General features: G+C 39.1%; 1 protein-coding gene across 1 annotated transcript in view; it reads left to right on the top strand.

The window, feature by feature from the left end:
- Positions 1–15,598, top strand: part of TMC1 (transmembrane channel like 1) — a 307,101-nt gene that overhangs the window by 260,792 nt on the left and 30,711 nt on the right. The window contains exons 12-16 of the mRNA XM_064490277.1: positions 5,869–6,011; positions 8,876–9,020; positions 9,668–9,862; positions 12,395–12,574; positions 12,686–12,847. Of these exons, the coding sequence (XP_064346347.1) occupies positions 5,869–6,011; positions 8,876–9,020; positions 9,668–9,862; positions 12,395–12,574; positions 12,686–12,847 (825 nt within the window). The remainder of the gene's footprint in view (positions 1–5,868; positions 6,012–8,875; positions 9,021–9,667; positions 9,863–12,394; positions 12,575–12,685; positions 12,848–15,598) is intronic.

Raw genomic sequence — 15,598 nt, forward strand, 5'->3', positions numbered from 1 at the left:
TTTATTGTTTGTGGACTTTTGAATGATGGTCATTCTGACCGGTGTGAGGTGATATCTCATTGTAGTTTTGATTTGCATTTCTCTGATAATTAGTGATATTGAGCTTTTTTCATATGCTTATTGGCCATTTTTATGTCTTCACTGGAGAATTTCTTGTTTAGGTCTTCAGCCCATTTTTGGATTGGATTGTTTGGGTTTTTTGTTATTAAGTTGTATGAGCTGTTTATATATTCTGAAATTAAGCTGTTGTCAGTTGCATCATTTGCAAACATTTTCCCCCATCATGTGCTGTCTTGAATGATTTACTCTATTTTATTAAAATGGGTAGTAGAGAGCATAATAACAGAAAAGAGTGGTTTAGATGATCACTTGAAGGAGCTTAATCTAACTGACGATTACTGATGACTACCAGAGCAATTTCTCTGTTCATTCAGTCATTCCACAAACATAAATTGAATGTGAGATGCTGGAAATACAAAGATAACTGATATATATTCCCTGCCCACAGGGACCTTACGGTCTAATCAGATGTGTGAACACATAGTTGACGTACAATGTGACAATGTCAGGCTAACAGATACATGTCTTAGGCACATAAAGGCATAATGAAGGGAGGATTCAGTGTTGAAGTTTACTAGAGTTCTGAGAAGACCCAGTAAACAGTAACTCTATTTCCCATAATTTGAAAGGCAAGACCCATTAATTCATTTACTGATCAGAGGAGTCACTGTACCTTCCCTGGGGTGGAGTAAGTAAATAGAGGAGGGATTGGATGCATTCTGTCTAGTGAAGCTCCCTGCATCTGAAGGAAATGACCATTTATTTCCCCATAACAACTTGCTCTGGTCTGGAGGTTGGCAAAGGCTTTACAAAGGTATCTTGAACTAGTTTTAAGGAAGAGTGGGATTAACCTAGGCTCTGAAATGGGGAAGATAACTGGGAACAGTGTTCCAAGCAGAGGGATTGGTATGCACAAAGGCACAGAAGCAACAAATGGTGTTATGTGCTCAATACCCAGCAAAGCTGGTATTTAGGGAGAGAGTAGAGTAGTGAAGATGAGTGTGTCATACAGAAACAAGGGTATAATCATGGAAGAATGTTTCATTCATTATTCTAAAGAATAAGACTTTATTCTCTAGGCAGTGGAAAACACAAAGGTTTTGAAGCAGGGTGGAAATATGGTCAGAGTTACCCTTTAGCAGATTCTTTGTGAATGTGGTATGGGTCTGTTGGTGTAAGATGGAGGCAGAGAGGCAGTGATGTACAGAGAAGGGATCAGTATCAGATAGGGTAAAGAGGTGGAAACTATAGGACTTAACAAGTGGCTACATGGGTCTAATGAGTGAAATGACAAGATAATGAAAATATCCAGGTTTCTGGCCAACGTAACTGGGTGGGTTGGTGGGTCATTCCCTGAGATGGAAGGAACAAGCAGGTAGGGGGAACTTATTTAAAATGTACTGGATTCAGGGTTCATGGAACATCCAGGTGGAGTGAGATGTTTAATGGGCACTTGGCATGGGATCTAGAATTCCCGCCATTAGCGTCAGTTGTGGACCATGGCACAAAAGGCAAGTGGAAGTTCTCTTTACAGAAGCCAGCATAGTTTAAAAGGCATTGAAACATAAGGAAAAGAATTCAGTCATGGATTTAGACAGACCTGGGCTTAAATCCTACCATATACTACTTGTGTGATATTAGACAGCCACTTTGAGCCTCTTAATTATCATGTATAAAATAGTAGTATGAATCCCTATCTAGCAGGTTGGTATAAAAAAGTAATTTTGCATGTGTAAGAGGTTAGCACAATGCCTGGCACATGGTAGCTGTTTAAGAAATGTTTTTTCTTTAAATGCCTACTCAGGGTACTTAGCTGAAAATGCCCATTTCTTGGAGGGACAAGAAAACAGGAAGAGGAACCCTGACAGCGAGAACATAGTATCCCTGAGCCAGAAAGAGGACTGGGGCACCAGCAACATCGCCTGTCTGGGAAGGAAGCAGGGGGACAAGGTCACTTAAATATGGAAAGGCACCGAAAGAAACTGTCTGCTTCACAGCATTTAGAGGGCCAGCATTCACTGTCTAGAGTCCTACAGACAGATAGAAGTTCATTCCCTCCACTGAAAATTAGAAGATCTGTGAAGGCTCAGCCCAGCTTCTCCTTTGTAATCTACATGCTCCCTATCTAAGGACCATATAGCATCAGTTTTACAACTCTAGGTCTGGGTTGTAGCAAAACGAAAAGAAACTCAAAAGAGGTGAGCAAAGCATGAGGCGGAAGCTTGGCGAGTCTGGTTGGAGAGAAGGAGGGCAGCCACGGGCTGGATCTCAGCAGGTACCACATAAGTGCCAGGCTGGCTGCCGTTCCTGTGAAGTTGGCCGAGGTTTGTTTGGGGTGTTGTTAGCAGTCTCACTCCTTGCTTCTCTCCTGTGTCCCCACTGTATCAGGTATTAAGTGATGTCATTCCCTAGCTTTCATCCACGCTTGAAACTTTCTTTGACACTAGGGTATAAATGACCTATAACAGCTCAGAGGAAAGTAGAAATACACCCTGACTAGAGTGGTACCACTTCCCCTTCACATATGCTCAGCAGGCATGGTTCAGAAATTACAGCTTCCTTTCCCACCAGTTCTGACTTCATGATTTTTCTAAAAAAAAATAATGGTCTGACAGTTACTCCAAACTAAAAAGGCTTGTTAAGAATGATGACACTCAGTTACCGTCTTGGGAATAGAATGTTGTCTTTCACAGTGAGTATTTATTTGTAGTGAGAAACACCAAAGGGATGGAATTCTAATATAATTTCAGGTAACACATAAAGGGGATATTTGTATGCAGAACATTTTTAGGGGCCTCTGTAATCCAGTCTCCCACTCCATCTGTGTACAGTATTTGGCAAATAAGTTCTCGATAAAAATTAGTTATATCAATAAGTACATGAGTTGATTCCTAGTGACCACGTTATCTAAACATTCTGGTGGGTATGTGTCGGTTACTACAGCCTAGACCAGCTGCAGCATTCGAACAGAAATTAGTCTTAATAGGCAATGTGCAAGCATGGAACCCAGAGTTGGACGGGAATTTTCTGTGCTCATTTGAAACTTGGCTCTGACTGTGGTTTCTCTGTCACAGATTTTGGGATGGGCGAGTGCTCCCGCAGGGAAAGCCGTTTGCGCTGACATGGAAACTGAACGGAACCTTGGCTAGGCTAGGCGTCCTTGCTATTTTAGTCACTTCCAGATGTCTACTGTGGGAGTTTTAAGGGGAAGATGTGTGGCGTGCGGTGGGCCCACTGGGTGGAAAGGGAGGGGGTTTCTTCTTTTAAGCCTTTCAATGTGTCTAAAGCCGCCCCTCAATATGCCACTGAGATGGATTGGATAAAGCTTTAAAACAATGAGCGCTTCAATAGTACCTCCTCTTTCATTTACATGCTTCACTACTTATGTAATTTTAGGCCAACTGAAGAAACCTTTGTGAAGTAATCAGGATTCCAAAGAAAGGGCCCTTATCCCTTTTGGTTGTGACCTAATATTTATGAAGTATCGGCCATTCAACGTACACTGAATGGTACATACACCGGATGAGTTAGATGCCCCAGTAGCTGTTGGGCTAATATAACAAGCTCACCAGATGCTTATTATAGATCTACTTTCTCTGTTATTTTGGAGGGGTCTTTTAATCCCAGTGCTGTCATTATGAATTAGGAAAAGGTGTTAGGTTGTAATGTTTGTGTATGTGGAGATGAGGCCTTTTGAAATTTTTTCAATAGTGGTGTCCAGGTCCTTTCCAAGAGGTCCTGACACCACTCTGGACCAATCCAGGGGCCTGGGGGTCTCTTGTTTCTTTGTTTTCCTGGGTAGATGTGGCATTAGCATGATACATGGCTTGGCAGGTGAAGAAAGCACAAGTGAAGCAGTATAGCCCAGTGGTGAAGTATATGGATTTGCCCCTCACGGCAGCCACTTCAAGAGGGTTCTTGTGAAGACTCTGTGAGATGAAGTAAGGTTCAGCTAAATGCTCAACAAGATTTATTGATTGCTTTTATTCCTGAAACCATTATCACCAAGTATAAGGATGGTGGCAAGGAAATGAAGTAAGGATCAGTTGCAGGGGAAAATAGAGGAGTCTGGGGAAATGATGTGCATTGTTTTTACAGGGAAAAAAGAAACAGTTCAGGCTATCTTTAAACCGAGGCAAGAGGCCAAGTGCCTATACTTACCAGGTTCTGTTATTGTTGCCCTGGGATGGAAAGGCCAGTCTGACGGTTTGAGATGGGGTAGAAGGAGACTGAATTTAAAATAGCTGAGAGGAAGCAGAGCCCTTAACTAGATGAGTATGAAACAAGAAGATGTCCTCAAACTGGGTCCAAACTGTGGGGACGTCCTCCCAATGGTTATCCTGGGATGATGTGGGATCTTGAGCAATTGGCCAATCCATGTCTATTTGGTTTCTTATCTTGAATACGAGATTAGTCTACTTGCTTCCCCTATTTAAAGTTTCTATTAGTTTTTGAGCCCCCTATTTTCTTATGGTTGGATTTGTTTTCTCTTGAGCTGAAAAAATGCAGCTATGGACAGGGGTGGTGCAGGGAAACACTTTGGTTTCTGCCTATACACCCTCTCATCCTATCCTGATCCTGTTTCCTCCCATGAGCTCTTCTGAGATTTTCCAGAGATTTTTTTTTTTCCTGCTTATTTTTACAGAGTATTAAAACATAAATTTGCCACAAAATTTGAAAGCAATAGTTTTTTCTAATCTTTTTTGGCCTCTGATTAGAGCTAGGCATGAGCTTTGTTTAAGGTAATTTTCTAAATCACATCTCTTAATTATTCCTCTAGGAATTAGCATCCAGGAGATTTTCTCCTCTTCCTCTTTCACCCTCCTCCCCCTCTTCTTCTCCTACCCTCTTCAGGAGGGGGCTTCAAAGTCCCTGGCCTGGTATAAATGATGTTAAAGGCAGCCAGTTGGATTTTCTAAAGTTCAAGAGTGACTCACTTGATCTCAAGAGGAAGCCTCACATTGGCACTTTATTATCTTCTCACTTCACAAAGCATAGTAGTTTTAAGTTATTACAGAGAGATGAAGTCAGAGAGATGCTAGGGAAGTAGATATATAGTAATACAGAAACAGTGCTTCCAAGCTAAGACTGAAAAACCCAGTGAATGAGAGGAGAGAAAGATAAAGACAATTACAAGGGAAGCAGCATCAAAATATGCCAGTGTTCTGTGTCTAGAGAGCAGTTACTCAGGTGGCTTTGTAAGATGATGATTCCAACCCTGGCAGATAATTTTTAGGAAAGAGCAAATAATTGCATTTATAAACATGCTTGTTATTAGAGATGAATAGAAGGTTGGGGAGATTGGTTCCAATGTCATCTCATCTGTTCCTTGTTTTTGCTAAGTGTGAGCTGAGACATGGCCTCTGTGGTTTATAGAGAACCAATCTAACTGTGGCTCAGGTGACTGCAAGTGGAAACCTGCCATGACACTTTGAGGAAGCACGTTTCAGATCCTCCCCCCAATATTAAGCAAGCTCTTAAAACTGTAAATCTGACGACACCATGAAGTGTGTTTTGATGTTTCAATCAATGGGCATTTCACGGTAATGGCTCCACAGCTGAGCAAGCCTAGATTTGGTTAAAAATTTGGTCTATTTACAAATCCTTGAATTTTAAGTGAACCAAGAGGCTTTCAATCGATGTGGCAGCTGAAAAACTGTCGCTTCGTAAAGCAAAACAATAAGCTCGTGTCAGAGCCATCTCCCAAGTTTGAAAATTAATGTTATTTTGTTACTCCTTTTAAAAGTCGGTCTTTTTTCTTTGAGTTGCTCTTCACAGCATCTAAGTGGCTTTGTTGTTGGATTTTAGGGCTTGGCTCAATATTCCGTCCTCTTTTATGGCTATTACAACAATAAACGAACAATTGGATGGATGAATTTCAGACTGCCACTCTCCTATTTCCTGGTGGGGATCATGTGCATTGGATACAGCTTTCTGGTTGTCCTTAGAGCGTAAGTTTCATTGGTCTCTTGGGGAGCAAGCAGTGATTTCTAGAATCAAATGGGAAAATTAATTTGAGAAATGGATATAATATTTTCCTGTTTCATGTCTAGAGAATGCAGAATATATAAGACATAAAATGTGGTTTTAATACTGACACTAATGTCAGACTATGTCTCCCAAACGAAAGGGTTGAACACAAGTGCAGGCCTTTGATCATCTCACTGGGTCACACTGATGGTTGTGGGCCTACCCTGTGTTTAAGCATGTTTTAAAGTTGTGCCTTTTTATACTTCAAGGTGTGAATCAACGTTGCAAACAAGACAGGGAAAGAACTGCTGACCCCTCTTTTTGTGTGCACAGAGGTTTGTGATTTGCAGAATCAGCTCAATAGGCAGAACCTGTTGGTCCCTGTTCATTAAAAAAACAAAACAAAAGAAAACCAGAATAACCACTCAGCCATGTTATGCCAACCAAACCAGCTTGATTTAGGTCCCTCCCTCTGGCAGGGGACCTTCCAAAAAGTTGCTTATTACCTGATTGGCAAGTGGTTTAAGCTCATTGGCCTATATGGCAAGACAATTCCAAAGCTTGTCCCCAGGGCTAGGAGAACCTACCTGACTCCTAGCCCTGGGGACAAAGCTTAGTAGAAAACCAATTGATGAGATGTAAATGATTGTACAGAATCCTTTATCATCTCTTCCCCCCACCCCTCCTTTCCACCCCCAGACAAATTCATTTTTGGAATAAACATGTGAGGATTTATCGGATACATGACTCAGATCAAGGGAAACTGAGTTCTAACGTCAGCTAGGCAACTGATGGGCTTTTCCACCTTGCCCATATTGTTTGCCTCAGCATCCTCATCCACAAAGGAGGCAAATATCTATTTTTGATTACTTAATAGGGAAATTAGGAGGAAAATTAGATAAAAACCCAAGAAAGTACTTGGAGTTTTAAGATAGGATGACTAACTTTATTGACCCAGTACTCTCCCAGTTTTAGCATTGAAGGGCCTGTGTCCTGGAAACCCACTCAGTTCCTGATAGACCAACATGGTTGGTCACCCTAGTTTTAGACCCTTTCTTCTTTCACTCTTTCCTTCCTTGCAAATGATATGTTGAGATTGCTTCTCAACAATATAGTAGTTCAAAGGTGTAGCCCCTCTGAAAAAGGAAGAATTTTCGTAAGTATGTACACTTCTTTCCTCTAGAGACAAGAGATGGGGCTGTGCATGGAATACTTTATAGCCATCTAGGCCACCTCTCGGCAAAAATGTGTTGTGACTGTAGTTTGTCTTCAGTATCCTTCCTTTCTCCTTTTAGTAATCCACTCCCTTTCTTGTCAATTCCCACATGCTTGGTGTTCCCAGTTGGTCTGTCCAGCTAGAGCTCCTTTCTCTAGAAGGCTGTCTACAGCTACAGAATTTTGCCAGTGACAAAGCTCCATTCAAAATTTATCTTCCCAAGTGGTTAGCTTTACTTGAGGCCCTGCCCTTTGCTCAGTGACAGTGCAAAAAAGACGTGGTGACATCTTAATCGGATAAATAATTTTCTCCTTAGGTTAAGCCATCAGAAATGTTTTATTTCAACTCTTTTTGACCTACAAAAATGCATTTTATGTCATCGTGTCTTAGCTTTGGCACCAGAGTGAAGTCAGAAAACCTAAGCCCTTGACCCACCTCTGTGGTTTATTTCTGGTTAGTGTTCAGCAAATCACTTCATGATTTTACCCTTTAGCTTCCCCATCTGCAAAAAGAGAATAATATTAATGACCCTGAGCTCTTGTTAAGTTTTTGAGAAGGACAGATATGATAGTACACATAAATACCATTTGCAAAGGGTGAAGTGGTAGACTGATATAGGGAATAATTATTTTTGGTTATTTTTCAAACACATTAGCCCATTTAAAATATATAAACCTCTGTTAGGAGTGGAACTAACAGTGGGGGAATTTAGGTGACCTTAGAGATGCCTGCTAACCTATAATGTCAGCTTTATGTCATTGTGCCCCTTTCTTTTTCAGTTCCATATCACTATTATATTTAAAAAACCAAAACCTCATGAGACAATTTTATAATATATATCACATGAAATTTTAATTTGCTATTTAAAGTGATAAGGGAAAAAAAAGGAAGTGAAGTAAGTGGAATATAGATCTCTAACCACTGAAATAAACCTGTAAGTAAATGCATTTTAAACTCTCCAAGCAAAAAAAAAATACATATATATATATATATATATGTATGTTAAAAAATCACTGATTAGAGTATATGTAGCCACTTGGCATTTAGGTTGCATAAAAATCTTGATTTTTGTCTGAGAGCTGTAGAGTATGGAAAATTTTCATACATTCTGTGTACGCACTCCATGGGGAGATTCTAAGAGGAATTGAAATCTATGTAGGAGTTTCCTGACCTGACCTGATTAGGCCAACTTTAGGCTTCAGGAGGTCTGGAAACCACTAAAGTTGTATACAACAATTTAAGGGTCTATACATATTTTTTCCCTCTGGAGGGTCTCAATGGTTTTCATCAGATTTCTAGAGTTCCTTATCTCACAAAAGGTTGAGAACTCAGTATATGACCTTTAGAAAACAGCTTAGGAAAACAAATAAATAAAAAGTACATATTTTTGTATAACTTGCTTAATTGTTAAAATCAATGATCAGTAGTCTTTTCATCTTGAAGGCCTGAAAATGAACAGTTTAAAAAATTTAAACAAACCAAAAAAATTTTAAAGAAACTTTTATTTTCTGGTTATTAGAACAAACTTGTTTGAAAATGTATGTCTTTTAGATATTGCTTACCCAGTTTTCCTAACCTCTCCCTTTCTGCTTGTATTCTGGCTGCTGGATTAAACTTCCTGTTTTACAGGATGACCAAAAATATTGGTGATGATGGAGGTGGTGATGACAACACTTTCAACTTCAGCTGGAAGGTGTTCACCAGCTGGGACTACTTGATTGGCAATCCTGAAACAGCAGACAACAAATTCAACTCTATTGCAATGAACATTAGGGTAAAGACACCAACTTGAAGAGCCTTTTCTTGGTATTTCTAAGAGTAAAATTGGAGCCATTTGAAAGGGTCTAGGTAGCAAAGTATCTTGACAGTTAAAGGCAAGATTAACTCATCATTTCTTCCCACCAGTATCTGGGGAGGGTTCTGATTATGACTGGAAAATAATTGATTACCCATGACAGTACTGTTTCTCCCTAAATTTGGTACTAAAACAATGCCATTGGCTTGAAATAGCTGACCATTAGTAATCAGAATCAGATATTTTAAATAATAGAACAATGCTCACTAATTATTTACAGGAATACATTAGCCCAATATTTAAAATGACTCTAAAGTATTATTTTGTAGTTTTAAAAAAAAACTGCACTAGAATAGGATTTAGAATGAAGACTATCATAGTATTAGATCAATCAGAGCTTGTTTGTAAGACTTCTTCCTTCTTTCTCTTATTTTTTCTCACTTGCTGGAAACATTCACTTGGTTTGTGGAATCCCAGATTTAGTTCACATTTTCAATGCTCACATTCTGATGTTTGCAAAAATAATTCCTGAGTTCATGATACCTTTTGTAGCTCAGATCTTTCTTTCTTTCTCTCTCTCTCTCTCTCTTTTTTTTTTTTTTTTTTTCTGTTTTGCCTGGGTACAGGAAGCCATAATAGAAGAGCGAGCAGCCCAAGTAGAAGAAAACATCCACTTGATCAGATTCCTGAGGTTTCTTGCTAACTTCTTCGTGTTTCTAACACTTGGCGGGAGTGGATACCTCATCTTTTGGGCTGTGAAGCGATCCCAGGAATTTGCGCAGCAAGATCCTGACACCCTTGGGTGGTGGGAAAAAAATGAAGTTCGTCTCTGCATGCTTTTTATGTGCTTAGAACCAGACATTTGAAATCTTTTGGGTTGTGCTTCAATGCTGGAACATGAAACTTGGCCACTCATTACCTGTGTCCGTCATCCTGCCCTGAGAGTGAACCAACCCTGGTGCACATTTCCCACTCTGTAGTAGCCTTGTTTCCAAATCTGTCTACTATCTGTCTGTTTTTCACTTTGTGACATTAGAGAAAGGTAGAGATGGAAGAGAGATTAGGACACATTTATTCCGAACAGTGTATTTTATAGACAGAGATAATGAATCTCAGAAGATTAGGTGATGCGTTCGTGGTCAGAGAACAGTGAGTTAAAATCTGGGAATCTTGAGCTGAAGCCCAGTACTCTCTCTATGACCCTATGTTGCTTTCTCTGTAGATCTTACATCTGTTTTGGAAAGATCCAACTGTTGTCTGAATTCTTTGAAGCAGTGATGATTAAGCTTTTAGTTTGTATGTTTATCTTACTGGAAATATTCAGATTGCCTCCCCTGCTTTGGGCAAGTCTAGGCTTCTCTCTCTTTTTCACTAGCAGCCTAACTGCACCTCTCCACATCTTCCTCCTTCTACCTCATTTCCTCCCCCGAAAAATGCTATTCAAATGAAGAAGGCCAGCTCTTTGCCAGGAATTAAATACTGTGATTGTGATTTGTCTTCAGGGTATCTGCCCATTTGGCAGGCCCAAGAGAGAAAGTCAGAGGTAAATATTTAGAATCAGGAAATCGTTGGTCATGTGTTGTTGCTGGGGTTCCTTTTCATAAAACGTTCCAGAATACGATGGGGCATCACTTTGAACTTGGACATTTTCAAAGTGTGTGGAGATTTAGACTTTCCACACTGAAACTTCTGCAGAGCCTTGGTAGGCCAAACAGATTAAGAAAGTCTTCGTAAGCATAGAATTTCCCAGAAAAATCTTGGACAGAAAATGGTAGAACCTACTTACAGCAGAGGGCTCCAAACAAAAACATTCTAGGTATTTCAGACGCGGTAACACTGGAGATGGGAGACCATACATTTAAGAGAACATGATGACATAGACATTCCATGGAAACCTGTAAAGCAGAGAGTGATTAGGTAGTTACGTTGTTTATATAAAACAAAAGAGAACCTCAACACATTCCTAAGTTTGCTTTCAAAATTATCTCTTGCATTTATGATAGTATTTATAGGCAAAATTATTATGCCACTTTGGCCCACAGTTCATATTGATCACATTTCTGTATAAATGAACTATAGTAAAGGATGGCTAATTATCACTAAAAGAGTGATTCTTTATAGGAACCTGTTTAACATCTGTCTTAGGGGACCCCTGATTCCTAGGGACTGAGAAAGGTAATAAGGGGAATTCATGAATAACTTTACAAATTTGATGAAACAGAATTTAAATTTACCTTATATAAAATCACACAGGCTCTGCCAAGACTTGACTTTAGGCTGAAATTATATCATGCTGATTTTATACTATGTCATGCTGACTTTTAGTTCCTGCTAGTCATATTTATATAATGTTCTTAATCAAAATGGAAAAAAACTATTGATGATTATTTTCTAAATATAGCCTGGTAGTTCTAATCATTCAAAACATGGAGTCTATGAGGGGAAATAGGAATTGTTTAGTGGTGACAATTTGAGCCAGGTATTCAGGCAAAGACATTGCCAGAACCTTTTTTAAAAATTTATTTAAAGGTTTTTTCCCCCTCATTATAAAAGTAGTACATGCTCTGTATTCTTTCCTTTGACTTAATTTAGCCTAATAATGTGTGCCAATCGGTCTAGAGATAAGGACCACAAATTTCCTGCTTGTCATATTTCCATTTTTTCTTTCTCTCTTTCGTAATTATCTTACCTTTGGCATTATAAACCAGGTCTTCATTTTTGAAACTTTTCTACCTTGGCTTTGATAACATTATTCCAATATTTTCCTTTTGTTTCTCTGAACGTTCTCTCTGATTTCTTTGATAAAACCCATTCCATTTTCTTTCTTTCTTTTTTTCTTTTTTGCCCCTGGCACCTTGCATTCCCCCAAGCTCCATGTTTAATCCTGAGCCCATCTCAAGGAATTGATCCATTCTAACTGATTAAACTAGCCCATAGGCTGGTTGTCAAATTAATATTTCCAGTTTGGACCTCATTCCTTAAGCAGATCATTTTCCATTTCCTTGGGAAATCTTGTTGTGAACTGTATCAGAATCAAAACCATATCATGTTTTACCCTGTAAAACTATGTATTCTCTGCATAGAGAGTAATGTAAATTGCATCCCTCATTATACCAGGAAACAGACTATTATTACTGGCACATCCACAAGCTCATGCAAATGTACATCTTGAGAATGTGAGTTGAATATTGTCTTTGTTGTTTTATTAAGATCAAATTTTTTAAATGCATGAAATAATCTTAAGTCTTATAAAATATCAAAGGAATCTAGCTGGAATCTTGCAAATTCTGAAGGAAAGAAACGATAGTTTTTAAACACATTTAACTTAGTTCATCCCTTATGTCTTTTTGTAGATGAACATGGTCATGTCCCTCCTGGGGATGTTCTGTCCAACGTTGTTTGACTTATTTGCTGAATTGGAGGACTACCATCCCCTCATTGCTCTGAAATGGCTGTTGGGGCGCATTTTTGCTCTTCTTTTAGGCAACTTGTATGTATTTATTCTTGCCTTGATGGATGAGATTAACAACAAGGTAAGTCTTGTGTCTGGGTTGTCCCTTGCCATCATTCCCAGTCTCAAGATTGCCAGAAATGCCTTTGAAATCTGTTGTCTTCATTTTTGTTTCCATCCCTCTGCTTTCTAGATTGAAGAGGAGAAGCTAGTAAAGGCCAACATTACCCTTTGGGAAGCCAACATGATCAAGGCTTACAATGCGTCACTCAGTGGAAATAGCACTGGGCCCCCCTATTTTGTGCACCCTGCAGATGTACCTCGGGGACCCTGCTGGGAAACAATGGTGGGACAGGTAATGTCACAAACAGAAGTGCATTAACAATGAATGGATTGAAAAAGAGCAGAGTCAGTATTTCTTCCATATGTGTGGCCTGTTTTTTATTGCTTATTAATGAAAATGGCTAAGATTTACTGACTCTTTACCATGTGCTGGCTGTGAATTTCATGCATCTCATGCCAGCCTCACATGCATCCATTCAGGTAAGTGCTACATTTACACCCCTTTTACAGTTGCATATGAAGAGGAGATATTTACTGTGTACATGTGTTATAATAAAGCACCCAGATTTAGATACAGACCCAAGCAAATATTTAAATAGAACTCTAGTTAGTGTTACCTATTTTCCGTTTTTAAAAAAAGGGAGTATACACTAATACTCGTTTCAGTTATGTTACATCTTTATCAAATATTGCCTCTTAAGCGTTAAAGGAAATACTGTTTTAGGTTTGTTGTTTTCCTGATGGTTATGTAAATGACCCTAGTCTAAGACTAGTGATATTTTAGCAGATAAAAGAAACATTTCATATGGCGTTCTGTCCAAGAAGGGAAACCAAACCAAACAAAAACACCTACTTCAGGTCTCTTATTTCTATACAAATCCAATTTTGCATTCTGAAAGCGTTTAATTTTATTTCATTAGAATTGAAATTCCTCATAAACTGATTTTTGACTTTGGTTCATCATTGATGAACAGACATTTTGGTGCTTCTGTCTGTTAGACAATAGTTTAGTTTCAGCAGTACTGTAGTCTTCGTGAGATTATTTGAATAATTTTTTACTGTGTACTTTGTTTTGTAAGATAAAAGGAAAGTTGAAAGTTAGCATTAGTCCTATAAAACTAACATAATTTAAACAAATATGCATATCATTAGATATCCTCAGCTTCAGACACTCATCTGACTTAAGCCAATCACCTGTGATTTCAATTGTGGAAAAAAAATAAGAAAAACACGTATAATGCTAGACATACACCACTGAAGACTGAGTCCAAAAAGTATGATGTAATTAAGGTTTTTATTTTACTTTATTTTTTTAAGCTTTTCAGGAATCACATAGACCCCTCTCTTCCCAGTTACATGTTATTAAATACTCTGTTTCCAGATACGTACATTTCATACATACATTTCTGTTTACAAAGCATACTATTTATGAGATAATAAATGAAATGAAATGAAAGCTGCCTGCACTTGGTAGAGAGATACTTATGGTACATGGTGTGGGAGACAGAATAATGGCCCCTCAAAAACGTCCACAGCCTAATCCCTGGAAACTGTCACTATTTTACACAGGAAGATGGACTTTACCAATGTGATTAAGTTAAAGATCTTGGGATAGGAAAATTATCCCGGATTGTGCTGGTGGGCCTAACAAAATCACAAGCATGCTTATAAGTGGGAAACGAGTGAAAGTCAGAAAAAATGGATGTGACAGTGGAACCAGAGGTTGGAGTGATGCACTTTAAAGATGCAGGGAGGGGGCCATGAGCCAAGGAATTCCGTGGCCTCTGGATGCCGGAGAAGGCAAGGAAGCAGACATCTTGCACCTGGTGCTTGCACCTTGATTTTCGGCTTCTAACCTCCAGAACTGTAAGAAAAGAAATTTGTGTTGTGTTAAGGCACTAATTTTGTGGTAATTTCTAATAGCAGCAATAGGAAATGAATACACAGGAGTATAGGGGTTTCCATGTTTCAAAGCTCCTTGAAGCAAAGTCTTGTCATGCTGCTTAACATGAGTCTGTTTTATCTCATCTAGGCTTCTCCCTAAATCTTTAGCAAAAGTTGAGAGAAATGAAAAAAATATGAAGTATAGTTTTCACAAACTCAAAGAGTGTGAGACATTCTCCTATGTACATCCCAGAAAGCAGACTGGCATGAGGGATAAAAAAAAAAAACCTATGCTTTACCAGGCAAACACCTGTTAAACAGGATTAATAGTACTAACTGTCAAGAATAAAACAGAGCTGCTCACTTCTGAGGAGGAGGCAGCAATTAATTAGATGTGACTGTCAGTGCACTCTAGGAGAATACTTATATTTCTGATTATGCAGAAGCTTCTGGGATATTCCCACACATACTGAATTAAAATAAAGAAAAAGTTATTCATTTAATTTTTCTTAGGAGCCTCTGGACCATGCTGCTTGTCTTGTCAAAAAAAAAAAAAAAAAAAAAAAAAATCCTGACCCCAGTGGTTTTCCTTGCTTCATCATCTTCTCTTACTGCCATTTGCAGTAGGGTTTCCCTTTTCTCTTTCACCTTCCTGCTTCTAAAGGAGCATCCAGCACTTGTGGGAAAGTCTGTAGGAGTCGCAGGAGGAAAGGGGCTGTGGTTCTGAATGGAGTTTTGATAAGGGAGGTGGGTATCCATGGAGGCAGAGAAAACACAGGGGACGCAAAAATCCTGAGGTGCTGGGAAGGTGTGGCCTTTAAGAGATCAATATCTCTATCCATGCCACTGGAAACAATTATTCTAACCACTTTAAAAAAAAAAAGATTCCAGAAGAAATAGTAAAGGCAGCTGCTTTGCATGGAATGTTGGGGCTGCACCCCAAAGACTTGCTCATTGTTCTGTGAGAACATTCCAGATGTTTCCTCTTCTTCCCATTGGATGCCCTCTGCCTTGTTTTTCCTCAAGGATGCTGTAGGACTCAAGACTCTCTGTGAATTTGAATTTAAGAGTTTGGCCGCTCCTTTGTCTCTCCAGGGAATCTGAAGCTATAGTCACTTAGTCTCATCTCCAGGGGCATTTGATAGGCAGGCAGCAGAGC

The sequence above is a fragment of the Camelus dromedarius genome, chromosome 10 (genome assembly GCF_036321535.1).
Source record: "Camelus dromedarius isolate mCamDro1 chromosome 10, mCamDro1.pat, whole genome shotgun sequence".
Classification (NCBI taxonomy): domain Eukaryota; kingdom Metazoa; phylum Chordata; class Mammalia; order Artiodactyla; family Camelidae; genus Camelus; species Camelus dromedarius.